Below are 25,083 nucleotides of genomic sequence, written 5' to 3' on the forward strand. Positions count from 1 at the left end.
TTTAAAAACTCGATTGGTCTCCTTACAAGGAAATACTTAATAATGATTTTTAAAAGTCCTATTGGATAATGTTATAGAGAGGTTATATTTAATTTCTCTTAATATTGAAATGATAATACCTCTTATGCTTAAAGCTACAGTATAACCGAATGATTGACAGTGCAGGACCCAGCATTTCAACTGTAGTTGTAGACAGTTTTGTCATTTTTGAGAATGAAAATTTATATTGGGGTTGTTTTTAGTTTCAACAAAGTCTGTCCATCCTTGTTGCTTAATGCATACACTTAATTGAATTTGCCAGTCTTTTTTTGCTAACTTTCCATTCTTCCTCAAACCCAGAGCACAACATATGTTTCGCCAAGCCATGCGGACATCCATCATTTGGTTCCATGTGGTTCCTGCAGCCAATAAAGAGCAGTACGAACAACTGTCCCAAAGCGAGAGGAATAATTACTACTCGAGCCGCTTCAGCCCCGACAGCCAGCATGTGGATCACAGGGGCATGACCAGCGCAGGGCCGCAGGCTCTGCCCAGGGCATCCCGGCTGAACCCCCCACCCGAGCACGCGGACCCTCACCCCCGACTCCTACCTCAGAGCGCGCAGCCCTCGGGAAAGCCGCCTGCCGCTCCGGCCCTGGCAGGACACCATGTGTTCAGTCCCAGCAGTGGTTACAACACCAAAAAAATTGGCAAGAAGCTTAACATCCAGCTCAAGAAAGGTACAACTGATCTTCCCGTCAAGTCAGCTTTCTGTCAACTAACCCCAAGCACCTTAAGTCTTATCTCATTATTACAACTGACATGACTTTTAAAGAAAGTATTTCAAGTTGTGTTTTTTTATGCTTTTCAGATTCCCTTTGCTGTATAAAAATTTACATCTACAAGTTCAGAGGATAAGGCTTTAAACCTGATGTTTCTAGGAAAGAGGTAGTGGTTATGACTGCAGTATAATTGTTGACAGCGAAGGAAATGGGATTCGGATGTTACCATCAAGCCCAAAGCAACAGGGAGGCTTTGACTGTTTTGAGTGCCCCATTTGATGTCCAAGAGAACTAGAGGGATTGAGTCCTTTGGAGCTATGGGCGATTCCTGGTGGAATGCTGGAGGCCTTTGGCCCCTTGTCTCCTGCTCTTCTAGAATATCCTGTTGCTTCCCTTTCTTAATGTGCCAAGGAGAATTGGAGTGGCCCTGGCTAATACTTCACCCATGCCTTACATCAGTGTGTTTTGTAAGGATCTCCACCTGCAGATGAGAAAACCCTGCATGCTGGGTGACGTGTGTCTGCTCTGGCCTTCTCCATGACTCAGAGCAAGCAAACTGCTAGGCTCTTTTCTGACTCCCTGTCACTGTCCCCTCAGACACTGCCGTTAATCATCCCTTCTAGCTGAGCATTTTTATGTGTTTTTAAATCATGTCCCTCAAAATGGTGTCATTATAAAGAATGTTTCTCCTTTTATGAGGTCAACCATCTCCCACGGTTAGTTGGAAAGGAACCCAAGAGAGGTTGAGTGATTGCTGCAAGTCACGTGGCCATTGGTGGCAGATTTTTACTAGAAACTTTTCCCTATCCTGACACTGAGACCATTCAATTCTTTTCATCTGGTGTAGGGTTTCCAGTGCTGTAAACTCTGAGATTCCTATTTCCTTCCTAAATCATACTCTTTCATTGGACTTTATGTGAACCACAAAAGCCTTCTTTCTGGTGACTGGCTTTTTTAACCTCCAAATACTTGGTTGACCTGATCAGGAATTGACAGTCTCACTCCAGTTTTGAAGCCTCTTACAAATACAGAATCATATCAGCTTAAACCCATCTCCTCCTGTTAATACAGGAATATCAGGTAAATGACAGGACTTGGTTTTTAAGCAAAAGCATATCAAGGAGCACAAATAGAGTTGTATACAACATAAAATTCTGCTTGGGGTCTCTCAACAGAGGAAGAATATTTTCCATTGTCACCGAGATGTTAGTTCATAAGTACCTCTGCCTTTTTACTCTGATATAGGCATATTCATCATTTAATATACAATTGTTATATTACCACCTTATGATCTAGTATGAACTTTTTAAATGAAGTGAAATTTTATTTGCCATTAAAGGAATCACTCTTTTGAATACAGAAATGAATAGTTTATTTTGATGGTATTTAAAAATAAATGATTACATGTATTACAGAAGCTAATTACATATGTTACAGAAGCTAATTTAGAAAGATTATGCTCGCTCAACATAAAATAGAAATAATGGTTTTCTTTTAAACATTTTTCTGACCTTGAGTTATATAATTGATATGGAGCCTCATAGAATCTGGCTTGATTTTCATTTATTAAATATGAGATTATATGGCAAAAGGCAGAAACTGCCTGTGCATTCTGCCAATACTTACAAATATTTTATTAAAAAAAAAACAAACAAACTGTGTTCACTCTAAACAACAGTGACAAAGAATGCTCATTGGATTAAGTACTAAATATAGATGCTTTAATGATTGAAGTTGGATAAGCTTTCATTCTAGTTAACAGATACTATTTTTTCTAATTATTATTGTTGCATTTAACATTTTTAAGGAAGTACATCAAAAACATAGTGTTTGTCAGTATTAAACTTTAAATTCAGTTCAAAGTTAACTGATACAATTTGAATGACAGAAGCTCTTTATAAACTGAGGTCAATCCTAAGGAAAGGCTTCATTATAATGATTCTTTGGCATAATTTTGGAACTGTGTCATATAACATGTCAAAAGAGAATAGCTCCTATGTACTTCCTTCCATAATTATGATTTCTTAATATTTATTGTCATTTTGGCATTCTCAAGTACCCTGCTCTTTTGTAGAAATTAGCTTTTTAATAAAGTCAGAGGAGAAGGTCAGTGATCTATTTCAGTCAGTGCAAAATGTTTTGTTGGCTTTGCTAAATGAAAATTGATATCTATTTATCTTTCTTTGAAAGGTCATTGTCTGAACTTTTGGCTTACAGATTTAGGGGTTATTGCTGATATTTTAATAGTATTGAGGTTCATATAACAATCAGTCTTTGTAGTTCATAGAAATTAATATTACAGAAGGAGAATCATTTAGATTTTTTTTAATAAATGTTATTGCAAGTCATTAGAGTTTCATGAAAGCACAGAGACATATGGAAAAGTCCCAGCAGAATAATTAGGAAAATTTCATATAGACAATATGCCATTCAACTCTTCACAAAAGGCTTAAGAAAGTAACAGCCCAGGCACATTAAAGTGATTTCAGACTTGAAGTAAATGAATGTTTTATTTGAATTTGAGAATATTTGCTGTAGGTTTTGTTATAAGTACCATGTTTTTTTTTTCATTTCTACTTTGTTTCTTCTTTAACCCACATTTTTATTCATATTTATTTTCCCATGGATGGTTGTTTACCTAGAGATTCAAACCCTTACTTACCATTTTTTACTGAGTGCTACATCCAATTAATGAATTCTTCTATAAAGATTTTTCATCCCTTTACACATCTCTTTATTCTTCCTTCATGAACAAGTATTTGTCCTCATGTAATTTAACTGGAATTGAACCCAATACCTTAAAAAGTAACTCTTTAAGAAACTCTGGTAGAAATTAATCATCATTGGAAGAGATAAAAATTCTGTGAATCCTTAGAAATTTGTCATTATCTCCATACTTTATCCTGAGTTATTCTGACTCGCTGCATTGTTGGTTTCATTGATTTTGAACTTTTTGCATTGAACTTTTCACTGTATTGAACTTACAAGGGTGCCTGTTGAGAAAGCTGCCAAAGAGCCTGGAATTGAAATTATACAAACCAGCACAGTGATGGGTAATTGTGTCATTGGTTTCAGTACTTTTAAACATTAGATGGTGATCCTCAGACTTGGTAGCTATGATTTCAGATGGGCAATTTGCTTTTGTTGTTTTAAAGAAATATACATGGTAAGATTTAGGTGAATTAGCAAAGAATGAGGCAAAGATAATATGGTTTATCCTGTCAGTTGGGGAGGTCCTGTTATCCATATCTAGAAACATTTCACTGTTTCTTTTCCATCATCCTGGACTTGTTCTCTTCCTTTTCTTTACTGCCTACCCTTCAAATCTGAATACCATTATTGCACAATAACACTTGATATTTGAGATACTATGAATTTTAAAAGAAGGGTTTGTTTTGTGTGTGTGTGTATGTGTGTAGAGAAATTGTTTATTTTCATAATCAAAGATTTAAAAACATTCAGCAGGCATATTTGTATATTATTTTCACCTGAGTATGTTCCCATTACTTCTTAGACTAATGAATCTTCATATATGTACCATTTAAACCTGCTACAATTTAGTCTATTTTGAAAATCTATTAAAAAATTTTAGAGTATTAAAAGAAATGGATACCTTTGTGAAAATGGATACCTGTGTCAAGATGAAGTAGAGAATAATAGCAAATTCTTTATGTGTATTTACCTGTGAAATCTCGCCTTTTTTTTTTTTTTTTTGCCTGTTATACATTCAGGTACAGAAGGTTTGGGATTCAGCATCACTTCCAGGGATGTAACAATAGGTGGCTCAGCACCAATTTATGTGAAAAACATCCTCCCAAGGGGTGCTGCCATCCAAGATGGCCGGCTGAAGGCTGGTGATAGACTCATAGAGGTGAGTAGCTTCCCGCATCCCAAGTTCCATAATTCTTGAAAAGCTCTCTTTTGAAGGGTCAAGGTTTTCCTAACATTTTCATAAAATTTGAAATTAAATTATATATTTTAGAAGTAGTATGCATCCTAAAACAATGTATTTCCGCTTCAGTTTTACATTTCTCCTTGTTATTTGATGAGAAATGTCTTTCATTTAGTTCACTCATAAATTTTTAGTTACTTGGACATTTGGTTTATGAGATAACATAACATTTGTCATTATGTAAGTACAGTGTCTGTTAGGTTATATTTCTGGATGACTTTAAATTTATGTCTGGCAGTATAGAAATGTTATCTCCTCTGGAATCAGAGCAGAGACAAATGAAGTAAATGAAAACAGTGTGTCTTGATGAGAAGAACAAGGAAATTTGGAAATGTCAGCGTGGAGAATGAATTGAGACATAAAAATCAAATGTCAGGGGGGAAAAAAAGATAGTTTTTCAAAGTTTCCTTTCTGTACCTCATGGGTTTCGGTTCATTGGTCTTCGAGGCTCTCTTTGACATACGTAGGATGGCTAATTTCTGTTTGCCTGAGTTTTGTGCATGTAGAAATTAAGGTGAAGATGATTGAGAAAGAGGGCACCTTATTAGTGGTTTTTCTTAGTGTTTTCCTTAGAAAACAGTCTTTTAGTGGTAAGTGCTGTGTTTTGTAATTATTAACTAGCATTCAAAAACTAACTTTAAATATATGGAAGGGGTAAACAGCAAGGTCCTTCTGTCCAACACAGAGAACTATATTCAATATCTTATGATAAACTATAATGAAAAAGAGTATTTATTTTATTATTTAAAAAAATTTTCATTGGAGTATAGTTGCTTTACAGTGTTATGTTAATATCTACTGTATATTAAAGTGAATCAACTGTACGTATCCATATATGCCCTCTTTGGAAAAGAGTAATTTCTCTTTTTGGCTGTGCTGTGCACATGTAGGATCTTAGTTCCCCAACCAGGGATTGAACCTGTGCCTTCTGCATGGGGAGCATGGAGTTGGAAAAGGTTATTTTAAAAAATAGTGTATATGTATGTGTATAACTAACTCACTTTGCTGTCCATCAGAAATTAATGCAACATTATAAATCAACTATACTTTAAAAAATATACTAATGTTAAGGTAAATGTTTATGATGTTATCCTTTTTTCTTAACTTGTAGTCTCATATGTAGCTTGAATCTCTCCAGCTCTAGCTGTCCTCCTAAAGATTTTTTGAAAAGTAATGAAACCAAGGAATAGCTTCCAGATTTTTTCCCGCATATACACTTCAGGCCTAGATTCCTTCAATCTTCCTCTTTCCTCTTTGTCTGTTAGCATGACACCACGTTTTAAAGGGATACAGATAGAAGCCCAATGAAAAGAAAGGTTTGAGTACAAATTGTGTTTCTGATATTGTTTGCTGAAAGAGCCTCTTGTCCTCAGGCTATGAGTGAGGGTGGGTATTAGTCCCCATTTGTAGCCGTAGCTTGTTTCATTTAGAAAGTGTCTCATCTGGGACATGAGCCTAGTTATTTTTTGCCCCTAAATAAAAAAACCAGTCTGTCTCCCTGTCCTTTTCCCTGCCTCTCCTTGCACACCCCCCGCCCCTGCCGCCTTCTTCCTCGCAGAAAGTAATCACTTTATTTTTGTGTCTCCCTTTCATCATGTACTCGCTTTACTTGGTGACACATTACAGAGGCTTTTGCTCTACCTTTTATGGAATGGAAGGGCCTGCGACCTGTAACTCTTCAGAATTAGGCTTTCTTTTCTCTAGCTGTCAAAGCATATTTTACCCTAACTTTATAGTATCCATAGTTATATCTACAGAATACCAACAGTATATCTACAGAATACCAACAGTTCCACGGGCAAAAATGTTTTCTGAGTAGGATATTTTCAAGCCTGTACATTTAAAACAAGTATCATGTGATTAATTTTTTAAAATGATCTAGAAAATTTTTGCTTTCTTTAAACCTGTTACTACTGAAAGGTTCCAAAACATATTTTAACTACAGGAAGGTTTTGATGTTACTATTTAAGTGATACACTTAATTGCCTTAACTCAATGTTATTTCTGTCTGAAGAGAGTAGTATTGGATACTTTTTAAAAGAAATTTCATTCTCATTTCTGTTAGCTATGTCCTGTTGCTGATAATGTTATTATACTTTCTACAACAGTGATGAGATTCCCCAGGATGTGGTTGTTTAAAATCTATCTCTGTCTTTTTTTTTTCCTGGTAGAATTCTCTTAAAACATTGAAAAATCTTGAGATGAAATACTGCTTGCCCTCTTTTTATTTTGTAGAGATTCTTCTGTGTTTGCTATTTAGTGATAAAAAGTTATTGTCATAATTTTCAATAACATTTCAATGAAAGCTAAGATGCTTTTACCAAAATATTTTTAGTGTGTTTTTCTTGCCTGGAGAGTCCCAGGGGCGGGGAAGTCTGGTGGGCTGCCGTCTACGGGGTCGCACAGAGTTGGGCACGACTGAAGCGACTTAGTAGCAGCAGCAGTAGCAGCACTACCCTTGTAAGGGCGGCACTTTTTAATTTTGATATAAGAAAATCTGTGATGAATAGGGCATCACAGAATCTCAATTCAAAAATAGAAGGTTTTGTGCCAATGTGGCATTGTAGATATATTTGTATCTCTGGTTACTTGTTAATGTGCTAGTGGCTATGCTTTTGATTTATTGATGAGATCTGAAAGATTGACTGTTTCCTGCTTTGCTTAAAGATAACTGGTATGCCTTTCATTATTAGCCCCAGCAGCCTGGTGATTACCATATCAGGGCAGAATATACCATGCAATGAGTCTTGTTCCATGGCAGACATGGTCAGTTCTAGAATGTGTCTCGTCTCCTGTTAATCTGTTTGCGTGGTATCACTGCTGAAAACTTTTTGTTTGTTTTAGGTTAATGGAGTCGATCTAGCAGGCAAATCCCAGGAGGAAGTTGTTTCCTTGTTGAGAAGCACCAAGATGGAAGGGACTGTGAGCCTTCTGGTCTTTCGCCAAGAAGATGCCTTCCACCCGAGGGAACTGGTGTGTAACTTCAGAGCAGATGAATGGTTTCCGACACACATGAGTCAGGGATCTGGGCTAGCTACCTGCTAGCCAATGTTTATTAAAACATTTTCCAAGCCATTTCTACATTTTATATATCTTTCAGCCTTAACATAATATAAGCATTCTTTACTCACATTTCCTCCGTTTTGGAAATAAATATCCACAATGTTGCATGCAAGAATATTTGAAAATCAAATTGCAGGAATATTTTCTAGGACAGCAAATGTTTATTACTGAACACTTTTAGATGAACTGATTGAATACAGAGATGTCGATTATTCCATAACTGTCACTTCAAAGGCTGTTATTGAAAGCTTGCCATATTCTCCACTACATATGACAAATTTTCATATTTCAAGTTTTCATGGTACATGTAGCTAAGCCAAATAAACATGCTTGCTTACTGTTGTATGAAAAAGAGGGCCTTCATTAAATAGTCTTACTGAAAGTAAAAAGACCTGAGATGCAGGAAGCCCTGGGGGCATTAATTCCTAATATAGACATTATTTGGGATGACATAAAAGAAAAGGGGTTTGTCTGCAAACTATTTATTTCACTTTTTATACATATGTCAATGTATCTAAATATTAGATACTGGTATTTGTGCAGTATTGATGTGAGTGAAATATGTATATTAAATTGACATGGTTCTTGGTAATATAAGTAATCACCTTAATTTTTTTGTTTTGATGTAGTAGGAAAATCAATTTACTTCAAAAACAAGTGGTATTTGATATATTTCAAAAGATATTCTAGTTGGGTCATTTTAGGGCATTTAACCTGTCTTTCAGATAGCTTTTAGCTTTAAACAATAATTAATCCATATATACTAGAGTGGGTAGGTTTTAGGGATGCAGTTTCAAAATTCTTCTGATTACCCTAATTCTCTTAGGCTAATCCTTCAAATACAGATGTGTCATGGTTAGTAAAAATTCCCCTTTATTATATAACAAATACCTTTTAGTCATGGAAATATCTCATCCCTTGGTGACACACAATTTCAGATTGTGATAGGGCTGAAAACTGAACACTTGTGTTTTAAATAGATTTTAAGAAATGACAAAAACTTCTTTATTTCTGTTTAAAAATGTTTAATGCATTATTTCTCAATTTAAATTCAGTTTTCCATTTCCCCCCACTGTTATCCAATTTTGTGCTTAAAATGCCACCTGATCCTAAATCTGGAGTTGTCTCTATTAAATTGTAAATGAGCACTTAAAAAAAAAAAAAAGACTGAACTTTCTATGCAGTGAAGCTTTAGCCCTTCCTCAGTGTGTCTGAGCCTGGGTGATAGTTGGCATTATTAGGTTGCCAAAGCTTAACTGCTGCTCCTACAGCCTTTTCTGAGTTCCTGCCAGCATAGACCAGCTTAAGGTTAATCAGGTTCTCCTGGCCCAAGTTTGATCTTCCAGGCTTCTGTTTTCCCCTTCTGCTGCCTTCTTTTTTTTTTTTCTTGGTTATTTAATTTATTGCTTGTGAGCTTTTCATTAAGGAGTGAGCCAGTAGGCCGTCAGTTTATTATTCACATTGCAGCTGCTATACAAGATTTAAAAAAAGAAAATTCTGAAAACTTAAAGGTGGGGGGTGGTGTTTAAAATGATCTTTCAATCCAGTTAACAGAACGCTTTTCCTTTCTTTGGGGTGTTTGTATTTAAATTCTATGTCTAAAGCAAAATTTATCAATAGGTACCTTTTTAGTAAGTCAACCATATAACTATATTAATTAAAGCAACTCTATAGTACATGAAAACCATATCACATTTATAACCTGTGTAATATTATAAAGTATAATGCTTGCGGTTCAGACTGTGGTTCAGACTGTTATTATCTGGCCTAGCTATCAAATTACAATATACTTTATAATTTAGACTTAGTTAGGAAAATTAGAAAACAAAATTAGAAACAGTGCCAGGAATAGAGAAGCAGTTTTGTAGGATTTGTTTTCCTCCCAGTAATAAATTCATGATGTACTCCAAATGAGCAACTAAAAATTTACATCTAGAGAAAAATTTTAAAAGAACCACCCCCAACAGCACACACACACACACACACAAGATAATAACATAACCATATCAATGAAACTTTGCAAGACAGAGTAATATATCAACCATAATTTGATCACCTATAAATTTTGTTGATCTTAAGAAAAAACAATTTTTCCTTGAAAGTAAAGCTGTGTCTCCCTGTGTGTTGAAGATGGCTTTGGTCAGTCTGTATTTATGTTTTTCTTCAATTCTTCTAGAATGCAGAGCCAAGCCAGATGCAGATTCCAAAAGAAACGGTAAGAGCTTCGTCTTTTGCAGGATGCAGAGATGTTGGAAAGATAAATCAAACTAACTTCTTACTAATTATGAAGTTACTTGTCCTCTCTTTTCCTGGCTCATAATAGATCCTACATAGATTCATTAAATCTTAAACTGGTCTTGCTTTAAGTGACTTATTGCTACTACCCCAAATGAAGAATATTTCATGATTATTTTTGATCAGACAGGGCTAAAAAATGGACGTTAAAGACTCTCCTATTTACCTGCGTAATAAGAGGGACTAAAATTCTTGAGCTTCGTAATTTCATATACACACACCCACACACACTCACACACATATAAGACACACACACACACACACATATATATATGACACATACATACATATATATATGTAAAGTATTTTATGAGTTGTGAAGTGCTATATTACAACTGGCTACAAAAATGAAAAAAAGAAAAAGAAAACTCAATTCAAAAAAAATAGGACTATAAGGCATAAAAATGTGTCATAAATAGGAAAACTAAAATATGTCAGCAGTTAGACTAAACATATTGTCATAATAACATATTTAATAATTTTTTAATTTATTATCAGTTATTATGACATTTTATATGGGACTAAAAATTCTCCTAACAGAAGTAAGTTTTCACAGCTTTGATTAAAATGCAAAAATAGGTGTTTAGAAGACAAATCTTAATATAGGCTGAAAATAAAAGAATAAGCAGACAGTACTAACATAATGAAGGAGAAAGAATTGCCATATTAGTTTCTAAGCTTATGTTTTTGTGTATGTGGATGCACTACATGGGGAAAAAAAGAGAGAGTATTTTATATTGACACATGATATTATCCAGTAGAAAATCTAACAGACAGGATATTTTATACATTAAACATCACAGCACAAAAACATGTCATTCTCAAACCCTTGTGAAGAAAATGAAAATTTGCAAAACCATATCTACAGTGGGTGATGCTAGTACATATTTTTCCAAATTTGGCATGTTAGACAAATAATATGTCTAACATGAATATTATGAATCTGAATGACATAATTAACACTATTAAAATATAGTATAACATAATTTAATTTTCATTGACACATTCATAGCCAGACAGCTTTGAACCTAATAAACAAGCAAAATATCATTTGAAATATTCCATTGTTACAAAAAATGGATGTATAATCAGACCTCAGAGAAAGGTCAGGAAACAACCTGGAGAATATCACATGTTTATAAGTATAGGTTGTAGGAAATTCACAGCCTCCATTTTTTATCCATTAAATCAATAGGTCTGTGATAGTTAATCAAAATCACAATGGTGTGTGTGTGTGTGTGTGTGTGTGTGTTATGGGTGGGGTAGGTTGAGGCAAAATCAGACAGATTAATTCTAAAGAATCAAGTGGGCCTTAAGAATGTCTTTTTTATTTCCTATTTTAACAAACAACAATGCTAGCAAAATGTATTATAAAGCTAAGCATTGAAATAGCATGATGTTGTTGTAGGAACAGACAAGTAGATAATTTAAACACATTGATGATGGAAGCGGTCCCAGTGTTTACATGTGTGCGCATGTTTGTTAAAGGAGGCATTTCAAAATAGTGGTAAAGAGTGGTTTATTTAGTATTTAGAACAATTGGCCATTGATTTTAAAAATTTAGATTCATTTTTCTTCACCATAAAAAATAAATCTCAATTGATTATGAAATTAAATCTAAAAACATACCAAAAAGTATTGAGGAAATATGTGAAAGATTTCTCTGTTAAATTTGGCTAGTGAATGGTTGTCCTGGCATGACAAAGTCAAAATGTCCTAAGAGAGCAGATTGATGGGTTTGTTTATATGTAGTAAAAAACTTGTATAGCAATAACCGCACCATGAAAGAGTTGCAAGGTAGATACTAAAAGCAGGAAGTATTTTGCACTGTGTTCCTTGGGTGAAGAACCACTGTTTGGTGTTTGGAACCTTAATATCATAGAACTTTTTGGAAAAGTGAATGGCGTCACAAGTAAACTATATCTGTTAATGCCTAAGATGATCTGAGATGGAGAATGATGCCATAAGATAAGCGTGTTCTTTTGGAACATGTAATCCGTCCTGGTGAGGAAATTGAGGACTAGCTCTGAAGTTTTAGATCACCACTGGGAAGAAGCAGCTTTGGCTTTAAAGGTGGTATTCCATTGGGAATGTCCAGGTGCCTTCTATTCTGTGCTTCACCCCAAACCTTTTGTGGTCATGATAGCATGCCAGGCTGCTGCTGCCACTGCTGCGTTGCTTCAGTAGTGTCTGACTTTGTGCGACCCCATAGAAGGCAGCCCACCAGGCTCCCCTGTCCCTGGGATTCTCCAGGCAAGAACACTGGAGTGAGTTGCCATTTCCTTCTCCAATGCATAAAAGTGAAAAGTGAAAGTGAAGTCTCTCAGTCATGTCTGACTCTCAGCGACCCCATGGACTGCAGGCCACCAGGCTCCTCCGTCCATTGGACTCTCCAGGCAAGAGTTCTGGAGTGGGGTGCCATTGCCTTCTCTGATAGCATGCCAGAGCAAATGCCAATTCAGGCACCTGAACAAAAGAGATGGTATGTGCGTATGTGAATCTGACTTGAGATAGCAAATGGAAATTGTTTCTGATGAGGGTTTTCCAAGCTAGGTAAAAAAAAGTAAAGTTTCTTTTTTTCTTTTGTCTAAATGTTTTCTTTTCAGTTTATTGTTCTTTGGTCATCTCACACCTGGGTCTCTTTTTCTACTTTTGATAGGCAAAATCATTTTGGGCTGTTAGAGGTTGTATTTTAAAATGACAGTTTAAAAATTGGCTTTCAGGGTCTCTCTCTGCCTTTTGGTGGCAAGTCTTAAATTCATTCTCGTAGTGAAGTTCTCTGACATTATATTCGTTAAACTTTCAGATTGTAAGCACCGTGAGAATGGAATGCCCTAAAACCCAATTAGTTGATCATAATGACTCTCAGAACTGATTAAGTCTTAGAAATTGTAAAAAAGGTCATTTAGGTAGATGAGCCAAGCTGTATCAATGGCTGATAGACCTTTTAAATATCTGAGACTTGGATTTCTTGTACATCTTCTAAATTTTGTTTTAATTAGCCAGAGTGGGTAGCTAGACCCTACTGAGTTTTAGGTTATCCATTCAAAATTGGACAAAAAGCTGAATTATTTAGCATAGGCTCAAGGTCACTTATTGCATGACTTGAACAAACTCGTTGCCTTTGGAAAGTTTATTCACTTGATAGTTTATTTTTGTGCTCATCCAGATTGGACAAGATAATACATGTATGTATTAGCCAGGGTTCTCCAGAGAAATGGGACCAATGGGATATGTAGATAGTTATAGAGAGACTCGTTAAAAGATATTGGTTTGTGTGATTATGAAGGCTGGGAAGTCTAAGTCTGCAGTGTGGGCCAGCAGACAGAGACCTAGGAGAGTCCACAGCGCAGATGAAGTTCAAAGACAGTCTGCTTGAGAATCCCCCTTGCTCAGGCAGGCCTGTCTTACTGTTCTTCTTTAACTGATTGGATGATATGGAGGGTAATCTGTTTTATTCAGATTCACAAATTTAAATGTTAATCTTATCCCAAAACACCTTCCAAGTGGACACAAAATTAAGCATCACAATGATGTAGTGAATTTACCTACAGGCTATCAGGCCTTAACTTACCAAAGTGCCAGTTTCTTCCTTGGGCTTAAAGGACAGTGCAAAACTGCTTAGGAAGGCCCCCAAGAACTCTTCCTAAGATCCATGTAAGAATATCACTGTATGTAAAACAAATTCAGAGCTACTGGGTATAAGTAGGGCTTTAGAAAATAATAGTTTTTAGAGATGATGCTAGAGCATATGGATAAGATATGAAACATGCTTAAAGGTCAAAAATTTAACATGCATGGAATCTCCACTTGGGATCCCTTGCAGAGCCAGGGGAATCTCCCTGTAGAAGCTGCAAGGATACACTGAGGAAATTTGGGGATAAGCTAACTGATAGGTTATAATCTTGATCTGGAAAATTAATGAGCTTATCAGTAAGTCTGGTCATAGGCTTATTAATGTAATGGTTGTGGTAGATCAGGTAGAGCCTACCATGTTGACCCCACTGTAAAGTAAGAAAACAATCCCATTTATAATAGGATCAAAAAAACCCCAAAAAACACTTAGGAATAAGTTTAACCAAGGAGATGAAAGACCTGCACACTGACAGAGATAAGAATGGTGGACTGGAGTATCAGGAGCGTGAGGGAGAGGAGACACTGGTCAAGGAGTATAAACTTCTACTAGGTATAGGATGAGTGAATTCTGGAGGTCTAATGTAGAGCATGATGATTATAGCTAATAATTTTTGTATACTCAAAAATTGCTAAGACAGTAGATCTTAAATGTTCTCACCACAAAAAAATGTAGTTTTGTGAGGTGATGGAGGTGTGTTAGCTAAACGATGGTGTTGATGGTTTTGCAATATCTAAATGTACCAAATGAACACTTTGTACGTCCTAGACTCACACAGTGTTATATGTCAAATATATCTCAAAAAGCTGGGGAAAAAACAGCCCAAAGTCAGACAAAGCACATAGTGAGCCTAATGGGGGGTTGAATTATGGGTTGGTACTTCTTCATTCAAAGTCTTTTATAAATTCTTTGGGATAAACTGTTCATCAAACATTTCTGATCATCACACATTTCTGATCCTCAAACATGGGCTCTCCTGGCTAACACTGATGGAAGAATACAAAACTCTCTAGTTTGAGTTTTTGTTGAAGATTTCTACTATCACACATTAATCACATGTTAACCTAATCACATGTTAACCTAATCATATGTTAACCTAATCATATGTTAACGTAATCACAATAGTTTGGCTTTGACCATCAAATGTTGCTATTATCACCAAGAATTTTATAAAATATGTGCTATTTCTAGTGCTTTAAGTACTCAAGCTTAAAGTTATGATTCAGTGAAATACTTTTCAATTCAAATGATTCAAACTTACTTTAAAACAATCTTATTCCAAGATTGGGATAGAATAATATTTTCATGATCTTACAAAAATAGTAATGATTTTGTATAATTAATCTGTATCCATGTTTAGGGGATTCATTTGAAATTCCCTACTTTTACTAAAGTAAGTTAAAGTTTTCCTAATGTTTGGTGTATTTTCCCTTGGGAAATTTAGTTATTTTTTATTGTCGTCCTTTAATGGTAGAGTGATAAAAATTATCTTTAAAATTTATTCTATATTTTTTTTTTTGCTATTGAGCTCATGTCATTTTAAAGATTATATTGGTAGTAATGTTTGTTTTAAAAATAAGGACTGTTTTAGATATAGCAATACTATTCTGGATTAATTGCTATGTGTAATTTTTATCCTAAAACATCATTCTTTCAGAAAAGTTTCGAGAATAGTCTGAGGAGCTCCACTATATTTGTCTTTTTGTTAATATTTAACCACATTTGATATGTAATTTTCTTCCATTCTTCCCTCTCCCTCCCTCTAATATCTCCATCTTTCCTTTCCACTGTATAATTTTTTTCAGAGTTGAGATAAATTGTAGACATAATTCCCCTTCACCTGTAAACCTTTCAGTGTGTGTATCCTAAAGAATGACATTTTGCATGTAACCAGGTTATAGTCATCAAAGCCATGAAGCCAACATCGACTTACCAGTGTTGGATTACCTGCTGTCTCAGTTAGTGGCCCTCTTGGTGTGCAGACGTGAACAAACGAATGAATACACATGCATCGCATTCTGGTCCAGTTTCCACTGTACAGTCAGCCTGGCGTCTCGTTGTCATGTCTCTTTAGTCCTTCTTAATCCAGAGCGTTTCTTCAGTTTATCTTTGGTTTTCATTTTTGAAGAGCAAATTACTTTGAGAATGTCCCTCAATTTGGGTTTGTGGGGTTTCTTTGAGAAATGATTTTTCTGGCTTCACATTACAGATTAACAATGGTACAAAACCTTTTTTTTTTCCCCTCCTCAGTATTTGTAGCATCAAGCAAAACATTAAAAATTTTTTAAATATTATTTATTTTAGATCTACTGTTTGAATCAGAAAAGAGCACATAAAACCAGATGTGACATTTTAACTTTGCTAATAAGAGTAATTAACCTTAAAATATCAGCACAAATATCATGCATAAACATTCATCTTGCATATGGGATAAAATAAAATCTATAGCTTAAACTGTAGGGTTATTCCTTTATGCCTAAAATATAAACACAGTACCATCTCTTGGACTTCCCTGGTGGCTCAGACAGTAAAGCGTCTGTCTACAATGCGGGAGACCTGGGTTCGATCCCTGGGTTGGGAAGATCCCCTGGAGAAGGAAATGGCGATCCTCTCCAGTACTATTGCCTGGAAAATCCCATGGACAGAGGAGCCTGGTAGGCTACAGTCCATGGGGTCACAAAGAGTCGGACACGACTGAGCGACTTCACTTTCCTTTCCTACCATCTCTTACTTTAAAAAATCCTGCTCTTGATTAAAACTGTAAATGGTTATTATTATTTGTCTGCTACACTTGCATATTATTTAAACTCTAGATGTTGAGTTAGTGTATTCTGTCTTTAACTTGTATGAAAACTCAAGTTAGGCATGAGAATATGATGCCATACTTATTTTGTAAGATCCATCATAAAATTTTCAGCCCTGTCTTGCCCATCCTAGCGCTAATCCCTGCCCAATGACCATGTTTTGGCCACATAATATAATCAACTTCTACTTTTTGCTACCAAGTTTGCAGATTAACTGCAGGCTCAGAGTGGCCTGTGGGCCACCTGTGTCCCCTCGGCTATTGGGACTGTTGTTTGGGGCAGAAAGGAAAACTAGGCTTTAGTGCAGATCACTTGTGGCTATTTTTCTGTCTCGCTGCACATACGTGTGCATCTTTTCTGCCATCCTGAGGATTATTGGGAAAATAAATAGCCTTCATACTGCCTATGCATTAAGTTTTCTGTTTCTAATATGCTTAGCAAAAATGCTCTTTTTTTTTTTTTTTTCTGGGCATTAGAAGGCAAAAATGCCTATAGAGTAATGGCTAAGGGAAAACATGCCAGATTGTATTGACAGAAAAAAAAATCACGTGTGCATATGAGGGACATGATGTATATTTGAGTGACATTCATGTCCAAATGGCTTAAGGGGCAAATTAAAGGGAAACAAAGTATTTATTGTGTTTCTTTACAAAAAATCTTGACTCAAGAAACAGTTGATACAGTACAGAATCTGGATGGAGTAACAGTTGAAGATGATAGAAAATTAGCTTCTCCTTGTATCAGAATGAAGAGATCCCCATACTAGTAAGATTTTTGGAAAAATTCTCTGTAAAGTAGACTTTGAAATAGTTTTTGAAGAGCAAATTTTTTAAAAACATTTTGCTGCTGGAGAATTAAGTTGTAAAAACTGGTGTTAATTTCACTCATGTCAGGAGTGAAATGGATTAATAATACAATATCAAATGAAAAGTACAGTCTCTCACTTAAATGTTTTAATGACAATAATGACTTAAGACTCGATAAGAAAGCTGAGAAAGAGTGTTACTCCCATCCTGCAGTTTTCATAAGAAATGAAACTTTTCCATGGAGAATACAGTCTCCTTTAAAACAGGTTCGGAGCAGGGCAACATGTCAGGAAATGATTTGAACTTCATTAAAATTTCTGTTCACGTATTCAGTCAGCTCCTTATCTTGATTTTTCGAGTAGAAGAAAAATGAAAATTTTAAGTCTTAGTAGAACATTATGGAAATGTCAATGTAAGTAAACATTAAAAAATCAAACTGAAGCTACAAATCAGTAAGTGACAATTAAGAACCTTCCAGATTTGGGGCAAATAAATGTACTGAATGATCAGACTTAAAAGTGCCCTTGTAAGGGACTGTCTTTGGTTTCTGTGTCTTTTCAAATGTAGTTTTCCCAGGAATATAAGTACTGGTTCTGATTCACAAAGTGAATTTTATCTTTCAGTTTCCTCTGAATTTAAACTAGAAGGGCTGTATTGTGTTCTGAAACTATTTTGTATTTCAAACATCAGAAACATTTTATATTGAGGTAGCTATGTTCATTCATGCAAGGTTTTTATTTATGCTCTCCAATTGTTTTGAACCATATGGATGAAAATAAAATTTATAGAGCAAAACAAATATATAAAGATACTTTTGCATAGTAACTAAGATGTCAGTATTTTAATAGAATATTTAATGTTTATTTTTCCCCAATCCATTGATTTTTATTTGAGCTATAATTATTCTCTTGGAATATTTTAAATGTAAGAAGGCTTTTATAATGCACAGGTATAGGATTTATTTTGATTTGGGTACTTTTTATAGTTAACATACTATCCCTCTGTATGTTTTCAAGTTCTTTTAAAAATATTCTTTAGTATATAATTTTCATATTTTTAACATATTAGAGTTTTTTTTTTTTAAACATACCTTGTCCTGATAACTTTGAGGCTATCTTTTCAGATGGCACAGTGAGTGTTAGCATTGAATATTAGTAAGTTAGAAACAACAAATAAATCACATTATTGTGGATTTGGATAATGTACCTCTTGTATTATGATAATCTAAAAAAAGACTCTTACTGATAAACTCTGTATGTCCAAAAATTATTTCATCTGATTGAGATATCTCAGATTGCACGTTAACTTCCCAAAGGCCTTTTAACAATTATTTTATATTATTATGTTAATTTTGATAATTATTAGAAAAATTTTAAAAATTTGTTGAGGTGCGAAGAAAAAAGCTGAAGTCTGCCCACAGTTCCATTGCTCTGCAGTAGGCTTACACATGTGTAACTGAACAGTTTCTTAAAAGTGCAATCTTCTAAGCATGCCTTATAATCCAGCCTCATTAAGTACCATTAGATGTTTAACCATTCTTCAAGCGTATTTTGATAATCTCAGTCTGAATGACTAGGTGGATGCAGGAAAAATATTCCGAAAGTCCGAAAAGAGAAGGAGGAAAACTTTGTAAGCTTAGATGAGGCATTTAGTTGTGATTCAAAGAACTAGTGCCACATGTCTAGATGGCCAGCGTACAGTTGGGAACACTACCAAGGTCCTCTTCCAGTGTCCAAATACTTCTATGTCATCACACTGCCTTTCATCAGGTACCTGAGACATTCACTTGCTCCTTGCTTTTAGGGAGGAGCTGGGCAAAGTTTGTGCATCTCAAATGTGTTGGGTTCTGCAGCAATCTTCTTATGCATTTGATGTCTACTATTACAAAATCAAGATTGGCATATACAACTCTTAATTAAATAATATTGCTTGAATAATATCCACCAGCTGCAGTATGTATCATACAGTACTGTGGAAAAAAATTTTGTTCTAAAGTTGTTTATCTCTACTTTGTCTCACAAATGTTGAAGGTTAAAACTCTCTAGCAACTCTCTGAAAATGAACCCCTTTTTCTGCTGACTTTGTATTATCAGGATTTGTTGTTTGAGAATAAGATAATACACCCTTAATGAACATTAAGCTATTAATAACATTGAAAATTTCTAGTGAAAAACAAAGGGACAAATGAATTATATTTATTTTGATTTCCTGCTGTTTCTGTTTTTCTCCTGTGGTTTAGAATATATAAACAGATGAAAACCCCCCACAAAAAAGAAAAACAAACCAAAACTCTAGGAGCCTACATGTCTTTAGTCCTTCTGATACATTTTTTCTCCTATATTTCTCAGAATCTGGTTTAGGTTTGTTTCAGTATTGAAACAAGAGTCACATAAAAATATTAGCAGCTGGCTCCAGGAATCATCTGGAGGGGATGCAGTATGTGCTGTTATCATGGATCCTGTTGTGGAACTTCCATGGAAATACTGTGCCTGTTATGATTAAAGAACTGCTCATTAGCAGTCCTTCAAAATAACAGAAACATTGGAATATAACTGTGCGATTTTGTTTCCTGTTAGAAAGCAGAAGATGAGGATACTGTTCTCACACCTGATGGCACCCGGGAATTTCTGACGTTTGAAGTTCCGCTGAATGATTCAGGATCTGCTGGTCTTGGCGTCAGTGTCAAAGGTAACCGGTCGAAAGAGAACCACGCAGATTTGGGAATCTTCGTCAAGTCCATTATTAATGGAGGAGCAGCATCGAAAGTAAGCCAATGTCAGTCTTATCAAGCGTGTGCGCACTCACAAAAATGTTTAATTTATAGCCCTATTCCTTGGAAACATTTAAGTGGTTGGGGTGAAATCATTCCTCTTCCCTATGTATGTTCATTTCTGTGGCCTGTGAAGTAAACCGACAAAAAACAGATTAATAGGAGAAAAAGTTTACAAATTTTACTGATGGTAAAATTTCCAATTTTATGTGTATGGGGACTCCCCAGGAAGAAGTGAAAACCTAGGGAAGCAGTTAGATTTAGAAGCTTGTATACCATTTTAGCAAATGGTGATAAGTTGTAGAGTAGGGATTAGACGAAGAAAGACGGTTTGGGCTTCCAGGGGCAGTCAGTTGTGGGATGGTAAACCTCTGAAGGGAACCCACGGAAGAAAAGTCTCCTTTTATAAGGTTTGTTTCTGAAGACTCATCTCAGTAAGTCTCTGTCTCTGGTGTGAGGGTTGTTCTCCACTTCCAGGTTAGAGAGAAGAGAACTGGCACCTTCACAAGGAGGACCTTCTCCCCTGGGTTCAGCCAGAGGCACGGAGGACAGAGCCCTCTCTCTGTGTCTGACATTTCTCACTTGCCTTCCGCTGAGAATAATCCCTATGCCAAAGTGGTGTGTTTTGGGATGGCATATTTCTGATCCCCTGTAACACTTAAATGTTTTCTGGCTTTTTGCCTAATAACCCAAACAGGATCAAACAACTGCTGAAATCTCAGTGATGTTCCATTTGGGGATGCAAGTCTTATCTTCAGCTCCTCATTTTTGATCTCTGAGTTCACAGCCCAGGTTCATGCTAGTGAAATGAAGATTATCTTTGCAGACTTAGCTCAGGTTCTGGCACAGACCTGCCTGACAGGAAAGGTTAATCCCTCCCTCTTCTTTCCCCTCCCCTCTCGTGGGTCACTTCTGTTTCCCAGAGGAGAGAAAATGTCCTGGCTGTCTGTTGAGGGGGTGCTGCTCTTCTCTGCAATTGTCTAATAGCCTGGAGCTTTTGCACGTCTTGGGTTGTAAATAACCTCTCTGGGTGTCTGTGGAAGCAGGAAAGTAATCACTTTGTGTCCTTTGAATTAGTATGCTATTTTGGTAAACAGATTATGATAATGACTTGATTTACAAATGTATAAATGATTGAAGTAGACACAGGCTGCAAGGGCTGCTTACACATTATTATGCTAGTGTTCAATTGGGCATAATCCATTAGTATTAAAGCCCCCCCCCCTTTTTTTTTTTTGCTTTGTTTTCATTTTATTTTTCTAACGAAGGGGAAAGCAGCTTCTTTTATCACAAACTATTTAATGGCACTTATTTTTACCTGCTTCCTTCCCAGGATGGGAGGCTTCGGGTGAATGATCAACTGATAGCAGTGAATGGAGAATCCCTGTTGGGCAAGACAAACCAGGATGCCATGGAAACCCTCCGGAGGTCCATGTCCACTGAAGGGAACAAGCGAGGAATGATCCAGCTCATTGTGGCGAGGAGAATAAGCAAATGCACTGAGGTAAAGATGAGAAAGACAAAAGGCATCTGAAATGGCCCTAGTACCAAGTTCTCTCCTAACATTGGACGAAGGATTACAGGTCCCTGGGCTTTACCGCAGAAGATTCTCAGTTATCTCTGGTGGCTAGAGTTTATTTCATTGTCATTAGATTGTGATTTATTTTCTTAATTCTGTGCTCAAAATATTCCTGAGCATGCAGTAATATTTCTGTTGCCACCTCAAGAGTTAATGCCGGGATCTGGAAGGCACCTTTGTTTAGCTGGGTGCCACACATTCCTGCTCAGAGTCCCGTTTCTTTTCTGTTCATCGGTGTTGAACCAGGAGGGAGAAACACCGAAGCAGCGATTGCTTATCTAGACTGGGTGCCTCTTGCAAAGTCCCTCAAGGGGGAGAGCCTGTTTCTCTTGTGACGTGGTCAGAAGTGGAATCCTCCCTTCCCACGCCTGGCCTGCTTCGTCCTTTACTGTAGGGCTGGGCATTTTCCTCTGGAGAACCTGCTGTTCAGTGATATCTGCTGCATGAAACCATGGTGGGTTCTGCACCTGTGCTGTGTCTAACCAGCTGTGAGTGGGAAGGTTTTCTTTCTCGAAGAACGTGAGCTTTTGTTTTCCCAGATAGCAAAAACATACCAAGTAGAAACATACTACTTACGTTTCAATAGCAGAGCATTTGAAAATTTAAAGGGAATTAAATATAGATTTGTTAATGAATATTAGAACCTGAAAAAAAAAAAAACACGATTTTTTTAAGACATTTTATAAAGTATGTGCCATCTATAGGAAAGAGGTGGGACCTGCTTGCTGAAAGTATTGTTTGTTGTTTTTCTCTATGTTCAACTCCCCATACTTTTAAATCAACTAAGAGAAAATGTTTAGCAAATCACACAAACTGGAAAGTATACCTAACCTGCTTAGGTGTTTTTCTTAATTTTAAAATCTGTGTTTAATATATAAAGAAAACTTTTCAGGTCATGATGATGGCTCATCCAATTGGTTAATACAACTGGATTTTGCAACATACCTTTGAGCTCAGGGGGTAGTTAGTGGAGAGGTGACCAATTTTTGAAAAATTATTGACCATAGACTTACTTTTACATTTTTATTTTCCAAATGAAGAATGACTTAATGTTAATTAACAAGTTAATTTCCATGACAGCAAGAGAAGAGTGTCACCTTAACTAGAAACTTCATAGTGAAAAACTGTGAAAGTAAAACATTTGCATTCTTAAATATAAATTCTAGTCCCTCAGACTAGGCTACTGGATTGATTTTCTTGAATGGTTATTTTTATTGGTTTCCAAATCATTCACTGATATTTTAAACGTTAAGTCCTGTAAAGAGCTATCTCCACAGTTAGTTCACAAGACACATTGTTCTTTATTAGGTCTTTTTAAAAAATGGAAGAATTTGATTTTCCCTAAGACTGTATTCATTAGACTGATGCTCATTGAGAAAATGTGTTAGATCCTGGGGGATAGCAGTGAATAAAAACACTGGGGGACTTCCCTGGTGGCCCAGTGACTGAGCCGCCAATCTCCCAGTGCAGGGGCTCTGGGTTCGATTCCTGGTCAGGGAACTAGATCCCACATGCTGCAACTAAGACCCAGTGCAAATAAAAAACAAACAAAAAGAACTGGTGGGGGTTCCATCCCTGGATGTTCTCCTGGACAGTATATCATATTGTTGTCGCCTTCTCAACGTTTTCCTTCAGAGAAAAGCATTGAAACATTATATGGGCACTTAGACTGTGAGAAACACACCCAAGGTCAGCATCCTGAATCTTGACGTGCTTTCATCTGGTTCAGGGGATTCCCTTTTGTTCCCCAAACAAACCTGTACTAGCCTGAAAATATTTTGATAAAGGCACTGATTTGATCCCCTGTCTCCCTATAAGAAGCATGGAATTGAAATCCCACTGCAATATCTTTTTGTCTCATTCACTTCTGCATATGAATTTATGTGAATGAAAATGATATAAGTAAGGGAACAGCGGCAGTAGGCAGTAATAGACTTTAATATTCAATATTCTTTATGGTATCACTTTCATACATTGCTGGTTATTACTATTTCTTAGGATAGAGTAAGCTTATAAAGCAATTAGATAAAAAAAAAATCTTATCACGAGTGCTGTGTTCTCTTTGTAATACCAGTGAAAAGCCTTTTGTACTGACAGGATTTAACTAAAGAATTATATGAAGACAGAAGAGCTCATTTCAGCTTCCCATAAGTCTTAAGACATGATTTTGCTGCTGTTGTACTTATATTATATATTACCTTTGGAGAAACATCTCCCTGAATTACTGAGAGGGTATGTGTAAATTATGTTACCGTAAATATTGATGTAACCAGAGCATGTCTTGTCCTGCATGAACCTCAAGCCAGAATAATGTGCTAAGTTCCCTCCTTCTGGGTCTATCCATCAGCTGTGTAGTCCGGCCTTGGACAGTATCACAGAACTTTATTTCACTGACTCATCTTTAAATCAAGGGTTTGCATACTTAATTTCAAGCTAGAGAAGATGAAAATTTGCAAAAGGCTCATCTTTTGTGCTTTGTCACATCTTTCCTTGCCCTCTCTTATATGTGGGAAGTGCTGTGTGCTATCTCAATATGTTTTCTTTAAAAATTAGCAACTCTGCGGAATTCCCTGGGAGTCCTGTGATTAAGATTCGGGGCTTCCAAAGCAGGCGGTGCAGGTTTGATCCCTGGTTGGGGAACTAAGACCCCACATTCTGTGTGGTATGGCCAAAGATAAAAAAAAAAAAAAATTGGCAACTCGTTGCACTAGGTACATCTTCCCTTGCACGTCTCTGTTCTTTGTTTCCATACAGCACATTCGAGACGTTTTCTAGAAGATGTTTCTCAGTCTCTTCCTCTTGACTTCTCAGGAGTCTGTGAACACTGCCTCGTTCTTGAATCCTTTCCTGTCAATTCTCTCCATTTTTCTCCTACTTCAGTCTGGCCCTTCTGTCTCCTCTAAGGTTGCTCTCTTCTGCCTATTCCTTTATTGGTTAGTATTCTTCAGGGCATTTCCTAGGCTGTGTCTTCTGCACACGCTCCCTGGGAGACCTTTGTTCCCTGGTGTTCGGGTACTGTGTTCGTTGTGATGAATCCTGTGATCATGTTACCATCTCAGGGACCTATTCTAGTTCCAGACCCCCCTCTTCAGTGGAGACGTGTACTGGTGTGTCTCTGAGGCACCTCTACTTTTTCTTCTTAGAGTTCCTCCTCGAGGTCTTCATCTGCCTTTGTCCTTCCCCGAAGAAATAGCTCCACTGTTTCTGCAATTGAAGCTGGGAATCTGGGGTGACCCTGACCTCTCAGATGCCTTTCTTGTCTCTGTCACCTCCTCCTCTGGAATCTCTCCTCCCTACTCTCCTCCATCCCCTGCAGCTGCCCAGTCACCTGGCAGGGCTCTGTGCTGCAGCTCCCTGAAGGATCTTCCCCTCAACCCGTTTTGTTTACACTGCAGTAAAACCTGTCTTCCCACAAAGCA

At 36.5% G+C, this 25,083-nt stretch overlaps 1 protein-coding gene across 15 annotated transcripts in view; it reads left to right on the forward strand.

Moving 5' to 3' along the window:
• The window catches only part of PARD3 (par-3 family cell polarity regulator), a 579,453-nt gene that overhangs the window by 332,804 nt on the left and 221,566 nt on the right, over positions 1 to 25,083 (forward strand). For 9 of the 15 annotated variants that reach the window (XM_070380965.1, XM_070380967.1, XM_070380972.1 and 6 more), the window contains 6 exons: positions 340 to 719; positions 4,493 to 4,632; positions 7,558 to 7,686; positions 9,953 to 9,991; positions 19,892 to 20,080; positions 21,419 to 21,589. In XM_070380965.1, the coding sequence (XP_070237066.1) occupies positions 340 to 719; positions 4,493 to 4,632; positions 7,558 to 7,686; positions 9,953 to 9,991; positions 19,892 to 20,080; positions 21,419 to 21,589 (1,048 nt within the window). The remainder of the gene's footprint in view (positions 1 to 339; positions 720 to 4,492; positions 4,633 to 7,557; positions 7,687 to 9,952; positions 9,992 to 19,891; positions 20,081 to 21,418; positions 21,590 to 25,083) is intronic. The other 6 variants (XM_070380971.1, XM_070380969.1, XM_070380970.1 and 3 more) reach the window with 1 other exon arrangement.

This window comes from Bos mutus, chromosome 13 (assembly GCF_027580195.1).
Source record: "Bos mutus isolate GX-2022 chromosome 13, NWIPB_WYAK_1.1, whole genome shotgun sequence".
Classification (NCBI taxonomy): Eukaryota; Metazoa; Chordata; class Mammalia; order Artiodactyla; family Bovidae; genus Bos; species Bos mutus.